The sequence below is a fragment of the Ascoidea rubescens genome (genome assembly GCF_001661345.1).
Source record: "Ascoidea rubescens DSM 1968 unplaced genomic scaffold ASCRUscaffold_1, whole genome shotgun sequence".
NCBI classification, from domain to species: Eukaryota; Fungi; Ascomycota; class Saccharomycetes; order Ascoideales; family Ascoideaceae; genus Ascoidea; species Ascoidea rubescens.
In genome coordinates, this window is record NW_017962913.1 from 801,921 (window position 1) to 816,380 (window position 14,460).

Genomic DNA, 14,460 nt, shown 5'->3' on the forward strand with positions numbered 1-14,460 from the left:
TTTGGATTGAGACTGATATTGGCTACTATGCAAAGGAGATGTAAAATGTCTGTTTTTTGAGACTGGAGATAAAGAAACAACAGATGGCAAATTTGGATTTAATTGAATGTTTTTTTCTTTGATGTTGGTTGAAATTGCAAAGGGCGTGTTATTTACTTTTGTTGGAGTTTTTAATTGGGATTGAGATTGCAGCTCTACTGGGGAATTTGTGTCTAAAGCTGATAAAGTCATTCTATTTAATTGGGCTTTTGTTGGAGAAGGTTGAAAAGCATTTTTTTCAATATTTTCTTTTTCGTTCACTAATAAATGCTTGTTACGAAGAGGTTTTATTCTTGGTTTTTCGGGTTTCTTTTCAGATTGCTCTTGATTTAATTTCTCATTGAGTTCTTTGGATGAAATTCCTGGTTTTTCTAGTAGAATGTTTTTTTCATTATCACTGTTTTCCTCTTTTTGAATTTTATTGATTTGATCAATTGTTATGTTCGATATTGAACTATTTATTATATCAATTGAGGCATTATTATCAATAAAAGGGGATCCAAGTGTAATTTCGTTTTCATTTTTAATTAAAGATTTATTGATGACAAGATTATCGACGCTGATGTCGTTTTGCTCTTCTGATTTTATTTTCCGGCTAATTTTTTTTCTAATAAAAGTCACACTAGATTCAGGACTGTCAGAATCACTGGAATCACTGAAACGGTCAGAATCATCAGATACCCGAAAACTTTCATGAATATCTTCTGTTAAAATACTGTTATTGTTTTTGTTTGTAAAATTTTTCTTATTTTGACCATTCTGTGTTTCAAGTTGAGTATTGTCATCATCACTATCTTCATCTATTTGAATAGGATTTGACTCGTTATAATTGGTTCTATTTTCATTGTCATCATCGTCTTTAAAATTACTCTTTTTGAGTTCATTTTTACTAGAGCTTTTCTTAACTTGATTTTGTTTTTGAATTTCTGTATGATCTTCAGAACTGGAATAGTCGCTCCCACTATCCACCTCAATTTCTTCTTCCGATGAATCGATAACCTCAATCACAACACTACGGGTGTTCTGAGCACTCTGATCATTTCTTCCGGAAATTCTTTTTTGTCTCAAACGAGATCTAGAGACAATGGAATCCAATGAAGTTTCCATTCTATGTTTTGGCAATAACGGCTCACTTAAAAACGAAGGTGTCTGAAACTGCTCTAAGTAAAATGTTGTTTGAAGAGTTGTTGTTTATTTTTTGAGATTAGCAAATTTATTTGTTTACGGTGAAAGTGGAACCGCACTGGTGGCTTTTTACCACCAATGCGGGTAAGCAGTGATCTGCAGTTATGTGCATATTAAAACTGCTTATTTTTCAACTTTATTTGAGTCTTTTGAGCCTTTTGGTGACAAATTTTGTTTAAGAACAGACATTTGCTTTGGATGAAATTGTTGATAAATCCTAAAAACCCATAAAAGTTATATCGAAAATTATTGCAATTGAGTGCTCAGACTTGTTTGTTTTATATTAAATCAAAGATATTTACCTACCTATTTGATAGATTTTAATGGTTATTTAATATTTAGTTAGATGTTTGTAATAAAAATGTGTATCAAAGACTCATACTAACTATATAAAAATTCATGTATGAATCAAATTGATAAGTATACTGAGCAAAAACGAGGTATTAAGGGAATTGCTACAAATTCGATTTTTTAACTTTTGATGCTATTGTATTGAATGCAAAAATTAAAATTTTGCCATGATGAGTTTTTATCCAAGCACTGCAACTTTTCAAAATGCTTATAAAAAAACACCAGATGCTGACAAAAGTTTAATTGTTGAGTTATGTTGTTTCATCCTTGATTATATTCTTGTTTTACTTTCTTGGTATTTTAACTGTTACAATTTAAAAGATATATCACACTTATAAAATTGTTAGTAATGATATACAAAACATTAATTTCTATCGAAATATAACTATTGAAATATAAAAAGATTATAAAATTAAAGAAATAAGCTGAAAGAAAAATCTCAAAATATTCGATGTTATTCTCAAACTAATTGTGTTATTTTAAAAATAGTATTCTATATTTTAGAATATGTTAACCAATTAATACAAGTTTTATTAATTTGAAATTTGTAACACATAGTTCTCACAAGTATCAATTATTTGTATTTTCTAGTTAGTTTGAAAATCAAGGTTAAGTTTTTAGCTTTATGATAAATTATCATTTTATAAAAAAAATTTGATGATTCCTGAAGTTTGAATTGGTTTTTCTATAAATAATGACTTTATAAGCTTAGATTTAGTTTGCTCCTATTTACAGTCCGATCAAAACAGAATAAAGCCAGTTGAATTTCAATTTTAAAATCAAATATAATTGTTTCTAATGATAGCTATTATAAGAGAGATTAACAATGATCTTTTATCTGTAATATCGTAGATTTTGGCATAAAAACAAAAATTTTAAAGGCATCCATTTAATAATTTCAGTACGGAAAATCTAGCCGCATGAATATGCAGGGTCTTCGAAATTTCTTGTTATGTGCCAGTAAAATACATTTATAAAACTAGTTTTTAAAGATAATATTTTGTTTCGATTATTGATATCTTGAAGCAAAAATATATCAGAAAATTAATCTATTGCATTATCTAATGCCAAATAAAAACCCAAACAAAACAATTCACTATTTGGATTGAAATCATATCATCGAAAGATTTTTTGGTGAAACGCTCTAACAAAATTAACAAAGCAAATGCTATATAAAGAGGGCCTGCTTTGGAGCTTTTATTTTCAAATTGTTATTTAATTGCTTTGATAACTATTTTAATTGGCCCAAACCAAAATTAGCTTCCAATCACACCGAATTCCGGAAAAACCACAGTAATGGTAGAAACCATTGCTGTGGTTTGCTTTACTCAATTAACAGACTGAGACATTGTGCCTTGAATTACTAATGTACTGTTATATAGATTTTCTTTGTTGCTCAACTTCTTCAAAGTATTTTTATCGTAATTTATTTTTGGCTTAGCATTTCGATTCAACTTGACTGTTTTTATACTAAAATGACATCTGTTTCTTCCACTATTCCTTTCACCACTCTTGGAAACTCGGGTTTGAAGATTTCCAAGGTTATCGTTGGGTGCATGTCTTTTGGCAAAAAATCTTGGGCACCCTGGGTTGTTGAAGATGAGGAAGAGTGTTTAGGAATTCTTAAAAGGTGTTATGATTTAGGAATGAGAACATTTGACACAGCTGACATGTACAGCCATGGCTACTCTGAGATCATTTTGGGAAAATTTATTAAAAAATACAATATTAAAAGAGACAGGATTGTTATCATGACAAAAGTTTTCCATCCTGTAGATGCCGAGGATCCAAATTTCTCTGTTTGGAATCACAATCAAACTGATTACATGAATTCAAAGGGATTATCAAGAAAACATATTTTTGATGCAATTAAGAACTCAATGGAAAGATTAGGAACCTATATTGATGTCTATCAAATCCATAGACTAGATCATTCAACACCCCCAGAAGAAATCATGAAGGCCCTAAATGATTGTATTGAACAAGGTTATACAAGATATATTGGTGCTTCATCAATGAAGACATACGAGTTCCAAGCTCTACAAAATATTGCAGAAAAAAATAATTGGTTCAAATTTATTTCAATGCAAAATTTATATAATCTATTATATAGAGAAGAAGAGAGAGAAATGATTCCATATTGTAACAAGTTCAATGTTGGTGTTATTCCTTGGTCACCTAATGCAAGAGGCTTACTTGCCAGGCCATTAAAAACAGAAAAATCTCAAGAGCAACTTCAAAAACTATCAAATTTATTAGGTTTGGTTCCTTTTGGCAAAAATGATGAAGATATCATCAATAGAGTTGAAGAGCTATCTCGAAAGAAAAATTGTTCAATGGCTCAAATTGCATTGGCTTGGTTGATTTCAAAGAATACTTGCCCAATTGTCGGAATGGGATCGATTGAAAGAATTGAAGATACTGCCAAAGCTTTTAATTTGGAATTGACCGATGAGGAAATTTCATATCTAGAAGAATTATATAGTCCAAAATTTGCTCATATTTAGATAATTAAATTTTAAAACCAAATTTTGATTGACAGTATCTAATCCCAGCTGCCCCCTTTTCATCGTACTCTTCTTTACTTATGTACACTTTATTGATTAAATCGTGGTTTTTAACCAATTCATTCATACTTTGCCAACTGTAAATTGAAGGATCTTCAGAGATTGCAACTTTAACATCCCAATCAATTGGTAACACTTGATTTAACTCTTTGATTAATCTTTGTTTGAATCCCTTTAGCTTAAAATTTCCTCCAACACAAACTATATTGCTAACTAATAAAGGTCGCACCAATTCAGGAACCGATTGAATACAGTCATGTATTGTTTTAATTAATCCACATTTATTTCTAATACCACAAATCTCAGGATCAAAAATTGTTTCAGGGACAGAAAACCTTTCGTCATATAATTTCAAAATCTGACAATCCTCATCGGGATTAATACCCTTTTCAAAAAGCTCTTTTTTTTTAGAATTCGTCAATACAAAACCTCTTGTGGTTGTTTTAAAATCCGGTAAAACAAATTCAATTATTGAGCTATAATCGATATTTTGCTCACTCTCAAATCTAGTATTTTTGTTTTTATTTTTATTTTTATATTTGTTTTTGTTTTTGTTTTTGTTTTTTATTTTTTTATTTTCCTCATACAAAATTCGGTCTTTTTTCAAAAGACCTAGGGATTTATTATAATCTTCTGCAACAAAACACGATTGTTCTTTAATATTATTAACCAACATAGTTTCGTCTGCCACATTATAATATCTAAAAGAAATAACTTCTCTTAAAAAACCAGTTAAAAATCTACCACCAATGTCTAACTTTTTAACTCCTTTCCAGTAAATACAGCCATAAATTACCGGGATAACAAAAGTGGAATCAAAACCTGAATCTATAATCAATTTAAAATCACTATAATATTTGGTTTCATTGTCACCGTTGTTAATTTCGAGTTCAACTTTGGTTGAATTGTAATCAATTCCAGATAATAGAGAGATATTTTTCTTTGTGTTAAAAGGAATAAAAGAGGCAGCAGGCGCTCTATAATATTTTTTAAAACCATATTCTTCAAAGACAATTTGGTCAAGATTGTTTGATAGTTTTGGTAAAGTTAATGGAGATTCAGTTAGCACTAAATTGCAATCAGCTGGATCTACAAAGAGATTAAGATCGATAGAATTGAAAGAGTAATCCCAAATTAGCTTTTCGATTTCCCAACTTACCAACTGGTTTTTCTCATAGGGTCTCTTGAAATATAAATTTGAAATATTTTGGATATCATCTATAGAGTTGCCTAATGCTAATCTTTTATCATTTGTTCTAACGATTGAGTTGTTTAATTTTATGGGGATGTGAAGATTTGAATCTATGTCAGGTTTATAATAGTCTAGTTTTATTTCGTACGATCCGTTATCAATTATCAAGGTTTTTGACATTATCAAAAACAGGCAAAATAAAAAAGAACTGGTGAAGATAAATCCAATCAAAATTGAAATCAATCAAAATGCAAATTGAAATCAATCAAAATGCAAATTAAAACAATAAAAGAAAATAAACAAGCATTGAAAGCCACTCCCTCTTGATTTCGCCACCTCGCGGTCTAGACCTTTTTTAAGCTTTAGAGTTGAGAAGTTTAAACTGTGAGATGCGGGAAATTTCAACATTTTTGACTCATTTCAAATTTTGTAAATTTTATCGAATCAACGATTTCGATGAGATTAAGAGGTTGTAGCTTGTTTATTTAAAGCACTGGCTATTTTGTTTTCTTTTTTCTGTTTTCTTTCTTGCTTTGGATTTTTCGACAAAGCATATTTACAATCAAGAGTTCTGTTTGTTTATTGAAAATGACTATTGAATTACCAACAAGAGAAATCGGATTACCTATTCCCAATATTTCCCACGCAGTATCAGTTTCACTTCCAACATGGGAAGCAACAGTTGGATATGAGGAAAATCAAGAGTGGGTTGTTAATAAGATGAACTCTGGGTATCCCAGGTTTTTCATTCATGAGAGGATCAAGGAGTTGAGTTTATTGTTGGAGCAAAAATATGGCAGACAGGGCGAGAAAAGCTTTATTTTCCCCTCATACAAAGTAGCCAAACGATGTAGAAATTTTATTAAAGAGCAGAGCGAAAATAAAAATTTAAAGTGTTCGTCGATAAGAATTTTGCAATTAAGCACCAAAGCACCTCAAAACAAAAATGAAGAAAGTGTTATTGTTGAAACTAATATTGCAGTTTTATTTTTTCCTGAAGACGAGTACAAATATGCTAAACAATATTGGCAGCATTCTGGGGAAGGCATTTCTTCAAGACAGGGGGAATATTGTTTACGAGAGTTATCATTGGAGTTTTCCAAAGAAGAAGAAGCGATTTTTGGACAGGAAGAAGAGAAAGATAAAGATAAAGATAATGATAATGATAATCAAGAAGAAAATAAATTTATTGAAGAAAGGTTTGGTAGAAATTTGGACTTGAGTTTTGCAAAAGAAGCCAATTCAATCTTAAGAAAACGAATTTCTGCGCAAATTAATGAGATTATAGAAAGTGAGAAGAAGTTTAGTAAGAATATTGAAGTCAAAGATGAAGAATTTATTAGTGAAAATGAGGTTTATTTATATTCATCAGGAATGGCCTCAATTTTCCATGCACATCAAGCTATTTTAAATTGTTATCCCCAAGGGAAATCCATATGTTTTGGATTTCCATATGTTGATACGTTAAGTATACTAAGGAAATTTGGGCCAGGAGTGTTATTTTATGGGTTTGGAGACGACAAAAGTTTAGATGAAATGGAGGATAAATTGGACAAGGGAGAGATAAAGATTATGGCTTTATTTTGTGAGTGCCCATCGAATCCATTATTGAAGATGCCAGATTTAAAACGAATTAAAAAACTAGCTAAAAAGCATGATTTTCTAGTCGTGGCAGACGAAACAGTTGGTAATTTTTTAAATATTCATATATTGTCATTTGTTGATATTTGTGTTTCATCGTTAACAAAGATATTTTCTGGGGATTCTAATGTCATGGCAGGATCGTTAGTTTTGAATCCTGCTGGAGATAATTATTTAAGATTGAAGAAGTATTTTGAAGAGAATTATGAGAATAATTTTTGGTGTGAAGATTGTATTTATTTGGAGAGAAATTCTAGAAATTTCAAAGAGCGTAATTTTAATATGAATAAAAACGCTGAGAGTATAGTCGAGCTTTTAAAAGAAGATGAATTAATCAAGGAGATATATTATCCCAATTTGGTTGAGAGCAAGAGGTATTATGAAGAATTCAGGACATATAGTGGTGGATATGGTGGGTTAGTTAGTATTATATTTAAAAAGAGCGAGGATGCTAAGAAGTTTTTCAATGAGGTTGAACTATTCAAAGGACCAAGTTTGGGGACCAATTTTTCGTTGGCATGTCCATATAGTATATTAGCACATTATCAAGAACTAGATGAGATTGAAAAATGGGGAGTTGATCGAAATTTGGTGAGAATAAGTATTGGGTTAGAAGATAAAGAAGAGTTGATTAGCAGGTTTGAGAGAGCATTGGAGATAACCAGAAAAGTTTCTGCAACCAAATAGATAAATAAATAAATAAATAAATAAATAAATAAAACAAAAACAAAAATAAAAACAAAAACAAAAACAAAAACAAAAAAAACACCAATGGAATCAAATACAGTGAATAAAAAAAATACAATATGGTACAATAGAAATTGAATAGAAATTGAATATAAATATGAATATGAAATTATCATTGATATATTTAATATTTAAATAGAATTTAAATAATTAATAAATACAAATTTTAGATTTTAATTTTTATAGAAAAACAAATAAACCGAGATAAAAACCAGTGAAATGTCATTTTATTTAGTTCGAATATGTAATTGATAATTGATAATTAATCTGTTCAACAAACAATAGATTTTTCAGTCAATAAGTTAATAAGGGAAGAATCGAATGCCTGAGATTTGAATATCGAGCTTATTTCAAGGTCTTGTCACCAGCAGCAAACCTAGGATGTCTTGGATCGTTGATGAACTCAGCACTGTTCATTGAAGCGTTGGCAAGTTTGGAGATGATGGCAAAAGTAATGGCACCTTCAGAGAAAGAGAAAAGAGTGAAACATAGTTAGTGGACGAGCTTCACAGAGCAGGGACAAGAGAAAAGAAGAACATACCACCAGCCATGAAAGGCCATAAAGGTTTGATAATTGGAGTAGGAAAGCTTTTCATGATGATGATTCTGGAGAGCAAGCTGAAGTTGGTGAAGTAGAAACAGTGCAATGTCTTTGCTTCCTTTGTCTCTTCTCATGCCCCAGCTCTCACCATAGGGTCTGAATCAATGCCGGCCAATCAGCATCCAGCACTTTTGGACGTTACCCGGGCGGCACATGCCCGGTGTTACCCTGTGTACATGTTATTCTGTGTAGACATTACCCTCTCTTTTTCTCCGCTCTCTTTCGGCGAAATCCACGTCTCTCTCTTTCGGCCCTCCGCCGGCGACTGGCAAAGCGCGTTCTGGCGTGTGATTGGCTGGTTGTCGGCGCTCCTTATCTCTCGCTACCACAGTTCCCAGCTTTTTGTGTCTACTTAAACCCACTCCTGTCTCTATTTTTGTGTTTCGTTTCTTTCAATTCCTTCAATTCCTTCAATTGCTTTACTTTTATTGCTGCCATGTCTGTAATCGCCAAAGAAGTCTCTGTCGATGAGTTCCAAGAGAACATCATCCCCAAATACACCGACGTTATCAATGAAAAACTCGGTGGAAAAATCCTAAAGTTTTCTGATGAGTGGTTTGCAAGTGCTGACAATTTGATCAAGCCCTACTCTCCTGTTCGTAAGGTTAACAAATTCACACACGCTGGTGCCTGGTTTGATGGCTGGGAAACTCGAAGACACAATCCAGAACCTTACGACTACGTTATCGTCAAAATTGCTGTTTCTTCTGCCAATATTATCGCCGCAGAGATCGATACAGCTTTTTTCGATGGAAACCAGGCCCCAGCTATCTCAATTGACGCAGCAAATCTCTCTGCTGAAAACAAGCAACGGATCAATTGGAACGATGAAAATCTCGACATTGATAAACAAATCCAATGGGAAGAAATATTACCTGTATTGAAATGTGGTCCCTCAAGAAGACAGTTCTTTATCAGAGACTCGTTGACAAAAAACAACTACACCCATGTTAGATTAAAAATGTACCCCGATGGTGGCATAGCTAGATTCAGACTATACGGTTTACCCATTCCCATCTTCCCCACAGATTTAAATGAAATATTCGATTCTGCTTCAATCTTGCTAGGTGCAATTCCCATCTCATATTCTGATAAACATTTCGGTGAACCCAATAATTTGCTTCTACCTGGCAGAGGTGTTGATATGGGCGATGGCTGGGAAACAAAGAGATCCAGATCTCCAAACCATAATGATTGGGTTATTATTAAATTATCCAATTACACCAAAATCGACTCGATCATCATAGATACTGCTCATTTTAGAGGCAACTACCCTCAGTCAATTCAAGTCAAGGCAATCAATTATCCCTCAGACAAAATCGAAAAAGATCTTCACATAGATGACCCCAATTGGAAAACCGTTGTTCCAATATCCAAAACAGGCCCCGATAAAGAGCACTACTATTCAAAAAAGGACAATCTTCTCCAAAACGTTTACAACAACGAAACATACAACTACGTTTCTCTAACCATTTATCCCGATGGTGGTGTTAAAAGGCTTCGTGTTTTGGGTGCTCGTTCCATCGAATAGTGCCCACACCCTTGATACATATACTTATATTCTCGTTATATATGCTTATATTCTCACCAGTACTCTGTAGTCTCATATTTCAATTTTGTAAAGAAATAACCTTCTATGACGCAAGATACCACTTTTATCTTCTTTCCAAAAAGTTTATTTCGCTCCAATGAAAATCTCCTTCTGCTTTTAAACAGCACATAATCTCAACAAGTCTTATTCAGCCCTAACCATCTTCTAATCAATCACAATTACATATAATAATTGTAACAATATATAATACTGCTTTATATCCATCATATTTCTCATATTTCTCATATTGTCTTCACCATATTAGAGGAGAATCCAATTCACTGCAAATAATATTTTTCTCCCATCTCCCATCTCCCATCTCTCATCCTTTTCTCTCAAATGTCTATGATCTAAACCATATCTTTTACATCCATTAATCTCAACATCATTATCATCACTATATAATATTTTTACGCCTATAACTCCTCTCTTTATTTACTTTCTTTTTTCACTTTCCACTTTTCCCTTTTTTTCCTCTTTTTTTGGCATTTCCCCCTTTGTTTTCTTTGAAATGTCCTTTTTTAATGAAAAGAGAAAATTTAAAGATCGTTTAAATTGGAAATCAAATACTCACTCAACTACTTTGCCATTATACAAAGATAAGCCTTATCCCTACTCAAAGAAAAATAACTTGGTCCCAAATTTTAACAATAATCATAACAAATTTAACAAAAACAAAAAAAAAATGCTATTCAAAGGCTTTATAATAACCATTTTCCTATATTTTATCGCAAACTACTTCAGTTTATTCGATAGCTATAAAAATAAATTCATCATCTCCTCCAAAAATAACAACAATAACAGTAACTTATCCTGGAAAGAAAGACAGCAATTAGTCAAAAATGTAATGAAAGAATCCTGGGCAGGTTATGAAAAATATGCTTGGGGTAAAGACGTCTATCATCCTGTCTCTAAAAATGGTGAGAATATGGGCGATCAACCTCTAGGATGGATAATCGTCGATAGCTTGGACACTCTAATGATCATGGATTTAAAAGATGAATTAAAACTTGCAAGATCTTGGGTCAAAAATGAACTAACCTACGATGTCGATATGTATGTCAACACTTTTGAAACAACCATTAGAATGTTAGGTGGTTTGTTGAGTGCTTACTATCTATCCGACGATGATGTTTACATTGATAAAGCAACAGATTTAGCTAATAGATTAATGGGTGCATTTGAATCTGATTCTGGCATACCCTTTTCTAGCGTTAATTTACAATCGAAAAAGGGTTTAATCTCTCATGCTGATTCAGGCGCTTCATCAACCGCTGAAGTTTCAACTTTACAATTGGAATTCAAATACCTATCAAAACTAACTGGCGAAAAAATTTATTGGGAAAAAGTTGAACATGTTATGCACATTTTAGATAATAATAAGCCAAAAGATGGTTTGGTTCCAATTTTCATTCAACCTACAACCGGTAAATATCAAGGCAAATTAATTAGATTAGGTTCTAGGGGTGATTCGTACTATGAATATCTATTAAAACAATACATTCAAACGGGTTTGCAAGAAGATAACTATATTCAAATGTATCAAGAATCGGTCAATGGCATCAAAAAAAATTTAGTTAAAAATTCAAAACCAAACGATCTAACATTTATTGGTGAACTTAATAATGGTGTCGACGGCGATTTATCAAATAAAATGGATCATCTAGTCTGCTTTATGGGAGGTTTATTAGCCTTAGGTACCACCTTTGGAGAAGATTTAAATGAATATAAAAAAAAACCAAACTCAATTTGGACTTCAAGTAAAGAAAGCGATTTAAAATTAGCTAAAGAATTAACCCACACATGCTATCAAATGTATCATCAAATCAAAGAAACAGGTTTATCCCCAGAGATTGTTGTATTTAATACTGATGAAAGAAGTGATAATGATTTTTTCATTAAACAAATGGATAAACATAACTTACAAAGACCTGAGACCGTTGAAAGTTTATTTGTTTTATACAGAATTACTAAAGATCCTATTTATAGAGAATATGGTTGGGAAATTTTTAATAATTTTATCAATTATACAAAAGTCGAAGGAGATGCAGGATATTCATCATTAAACGATGTTACCAAAATTCCAGTTTCATTTAGAGATAACATGGAATCATTCTGGTTTGCTGAGACATTGAAATATTTATATTTATTATTTGATGACAATGAAGATGTATTACCATTAGATAAAGTTGTATTTAATACCGAGGCTCACCCATTACCGATATTTGATATGGGAGAACAATTCAAGACTGGATGGAAAAGAGGTGATGCAGTTGTAAAGCCCACCCAAGAAATTATACAAGAAATCAGACCAGGGAAACAAGGAGAGGATAAAATAGTTTTACAAAAAATTGTTGAAGTTGATCAAAATAACAATATTCAAAATGAAAGATACGAAAATGTTCCAAGAAAAATTGATAACACTGGGTTAAACAAAAAAAATGAAAACAGTGGAGTTAATAGTAACACTGATAATAATGAACATATCAACGATAATATAAATGAAATCAATAATCTAAAGGACAAAACGTCACATATAGACGAAACAATTGACAAGACAAAAGATTTTAAAAAGCTAGATATTAGCGATGCTCCAGTGGCTGCACCGCCCGCAAAACCAGCAATTGAAGAACTAAAAGAAAATATATTAAAAAATGAAAAAGAATTAGAAAAAAATGGAGTTGTAGACGAAAAGATTGAGCAGAAAAAAAAAATTAAACAGGATATTGAGGAGGGCAAGGGTTACAACGAGATCATTGACAAGTTGATCCAAGAAGGAGAAGAAAAAGACAAAATAGATAAGTAAAATATTATTTATATATTATTTACACATTATTTATATATCATTTGCTCACTGAGATAGTGTTTTATGATTCCATTTTTATAGTTTTTATATTATATATATCAATATTAATGTCAGCCAAATGGTGATAGAGACCCTAATTGCGGGTCTTCTTTTCAGATTACCCGCTCGAAAAGAAACGACGCATTTTATTGATGCTGAAAATTTTCAGCATTAACACTTTTCCCCAACCAGAAACACAAGAAATCAGTCAATTACAAGCTCAATTATCAACAATGTCTGCCCCAAAAATTGAAGAAGTCAAAGAACCAGTTCAAAAGCCAACCCATGATCACGACCACGATCATGATCATGTCCACGACCACGACCACGACCACGACCACGATCACGACCATGATCACGACCATGCCCATGATGAAATTCCAGCAGGAGCTGAAGTCTCTATTTTTTCCAAAAATGAAAAAAAAGCCAGAAAATTGATTTCCAAATTGAACTTGAAGAAAGTTGAAGGTATCCAAAGAGTTACTTTTAAGAGAAAGGGCAATTCCATTTTTGCTATTGACAAACCAGATGTTTACAGATCAGCTGCCGGCACTTACGTTGTCTTTGGTGAAGCTAAAGCTGAAAACTTAGCTCAAAGATACCAACAAGCTGCTGCTGCTCAAGCCAAATTACATGAACAATCTGCTGCTCCAGCTTCAACCACAGACGAGACTGATTTACCATTAGCTTCAAAGGACGCTGACTCAATTACTGCTGACTTACAATCTGCTTCTTTGAAAGACAAACCAGCTCCAGTCAAAAAAGATGAAGGTCCGGTTGACGAAACCGGTCTTGATGCCAATGATATTGATATTGTTGTTGAACAAACCAATGTTTCAAGAGCTCAAGCCGTTAAAGCCTTAAGAGAGAATGATGGTGATATGGTCAATGCTATTATGTCATTATCATAGATTTAGATTAATCTTTTTTAAAATTTCAGTAATGGTTAATAATTTATCTATATTATTCTATTTATTTGTTTTCTTCATCATGAATTTATAGTTTTATAATAAATTTCGATAAAGCGAATCTAAATTTTAATAAACTAAAATGATAATTATGATAATTATGATAATTATGATAATTGATAGAATGTAGCTGAATGAAACATGATATGATATAGAATAGTATTCGATAGTGTTTACATAATCGGCAATGGACGATTTTTGAATATTATCTTATAATTAACGATATCGATTATTTCAATTTTTTTATTTTGGTAGTCTTTGTCATTGAATATCCGGGGGAATTTTAGCAATCCAATTGGATTTTCTAATTTCTCAATACTTCCAATCAACCTCTGACTTTTCCCAATGTATAAAATGCATTTCATGAAATGCTCATCAATCTCCAATCTTCCAATTCTTATTGCCTGTTTTAACTTGGCATCTGCTATGTATTCATTTCCGATGACTTCTTCAATGTATCTCTCTTCATCCTCTGTATTGTTCTCATCGCCTCTATCGTCATCTACATCAATGGGGAAACGTGTGGGATAGTTCAACTCACCCTGAATTTCGATCACCACCAACCCTAGTCTGGTGGATAAATATAATAGACTCTTGTCAGTGGCTCCATTACTGCTGCCATCTTTTGCAGAGTCCTTGCTGAGTTGATCCGATACTTTCGAGTAATCCACCTCTATCTTGGGCATCGTCACCTCTCTGTATCAATGGTTTCTAGCCTATGATCAGTATCTAT

The 14,460-nt window shown here is 32.3% G+C and overlaps 8 protein-coding genes across 8 annotated transcripts; 5 read left to right on the top strand and 3 right to left on the bottom strand.

Annotated features, from left to right (window-relative positions):
* Nucleotides 1-2,979: 2,979 nt before the first annotated feature.
* ASCRUDRAFT_73386 (aldo/keto reductase) lies at nucleotides 2,980-4,569 on the top strand. The gene has a single exon (XM_020192264.1). The coding sequence runs from the start codon at nucleotides 3,051-3,053 to the stop codon at nucleotides 4,080-4,082; it is 1,032 nt and encodes a 343-aa protein (XP_020049867.1). The 5' UTR covers nucleotides 2,980-3,050; the 3' UTR covers nucleotides 4,083-4,569.
* Nucleotides 4,087-5,514, bottom strand: ARP6 (Arp6p; the record flags this gene model as incomplete). Its single annotated transcript, XM_020190190.1, has 2 exons — nucleotides 4,087-4,618; nucleotides 4,730-5,514. The coding sequence occupies 2 exons, from the start codon at nucleotides 5,512-5,514 to the stop codon at nucleotides 4,087-4,089; spliced, it is 1,317 nt and encodes a 438-aa protein (XP_020049868.1).
* Nucleotides 5,515-5,819: 305 nt separating this feature from the next.
* On the top strand, nucleotides 5,820-7,715 carry STR2 (cystathionine gamma-synthase). Its single transcript, XM_020192265.1, has one exon. It carries the CDS (start codon nucleotides 5,923-5,925, stop codon nucleotides 7,660-7,662), a length of 1,740 nt encoding a protein of 579 aa, XP_020049869.1. The 5' UTR covers nucleotides 5,820-5,922; the 3' UTR covers nucleotides 7,663-7,715.
* Nucleotides 7,716-7,819: 104 nt separating this feature from the next.
* On the bottom strand, nucleotides 7,820-8,318 carry ATP18 (F1F0 ATP synthase subunit i; the record flags this gene model as incomplete). Its single annotated transcript, XM_020191096.1, has 2 exons — nucleotides 7,820-8,183; nucleotides 8,264-8,318. The coding sequence occupies 2 exons, from the start codon at nucleotides 8,316-8,318 to the stop codon at nucleotides 8,068-8,070; spliced, it is 171 nt and encodes a 56-aa protein (XP_020049870.1). The 3' UTR covers nucleotides 7,820-8,067.
* Nucleotides 8,319-8,759: 441 nt separating this feature from the next.
* DAL2 (allantoicase) lies at nucleotides 8,760-9,854 on the top strand (the record flags this gene model as incomplete). The annotated part of the gene is made up of 1 exon (XM_020194272.1): nucleotides 8,760-9,854. The coding sequence occupies one exon, from the start codon at nucleotides 8,760-8,762 to the stop codon at nucleotides 9,852-9,854; it is 1,095 nt and encodes a 364-aa protein (XP_020049871.1).
* A 745-nt stretch (nucleotides 9,855-10,599) lies between these two features.
* On the top strand, nucleotides 10,600-12,210 carry ASCRUDRAFT_22946 (mannosyl-oligosaccharide 1,2-alpha-mannosidase; the record flags this gene model as incomplete). The annotated part of the gene is made up of 1 exon (XM_020189763.1): nucleotides 10,600-12,210. A coding segment is annotated over one exon (1,611 nt), but the record flags the coding sequence as incomplete, so codon positions are not given.
* Nucleotides 12,211-13,130: 920 nt separating this feature from the next.
* On the top strand, nucleotides 13,131-13,670 carry EGD2 (Egd2p; the record flags this gene model as incomplete). Its single annotated transcript, XM_020189785.2, has 1 exon — nucleotides 13,131-13,670. A coding segment is annotated over one exon (540 nt), but the record flags the coding sequence as incomplete, so codon positions are not given.
* A 230-nt stretch (nucleotides 13,671-13,900) lies between these two features.
* On the bottom strand, nucleotides 13,901-14,308 carry CTF8 (Ctf8p; the record flags this gene model as incomplete). Its single annotated transcript, XM_020189776.2, has 1 exon — nucleotides 13,901-14,308. A coding segment is annotated over one exon (408 nt), but the record flags the coding sequence as incomplete, so codon positions are not given.
* Nucleotides 14,309-14,460: the final 152 nt, after the last annotated feature.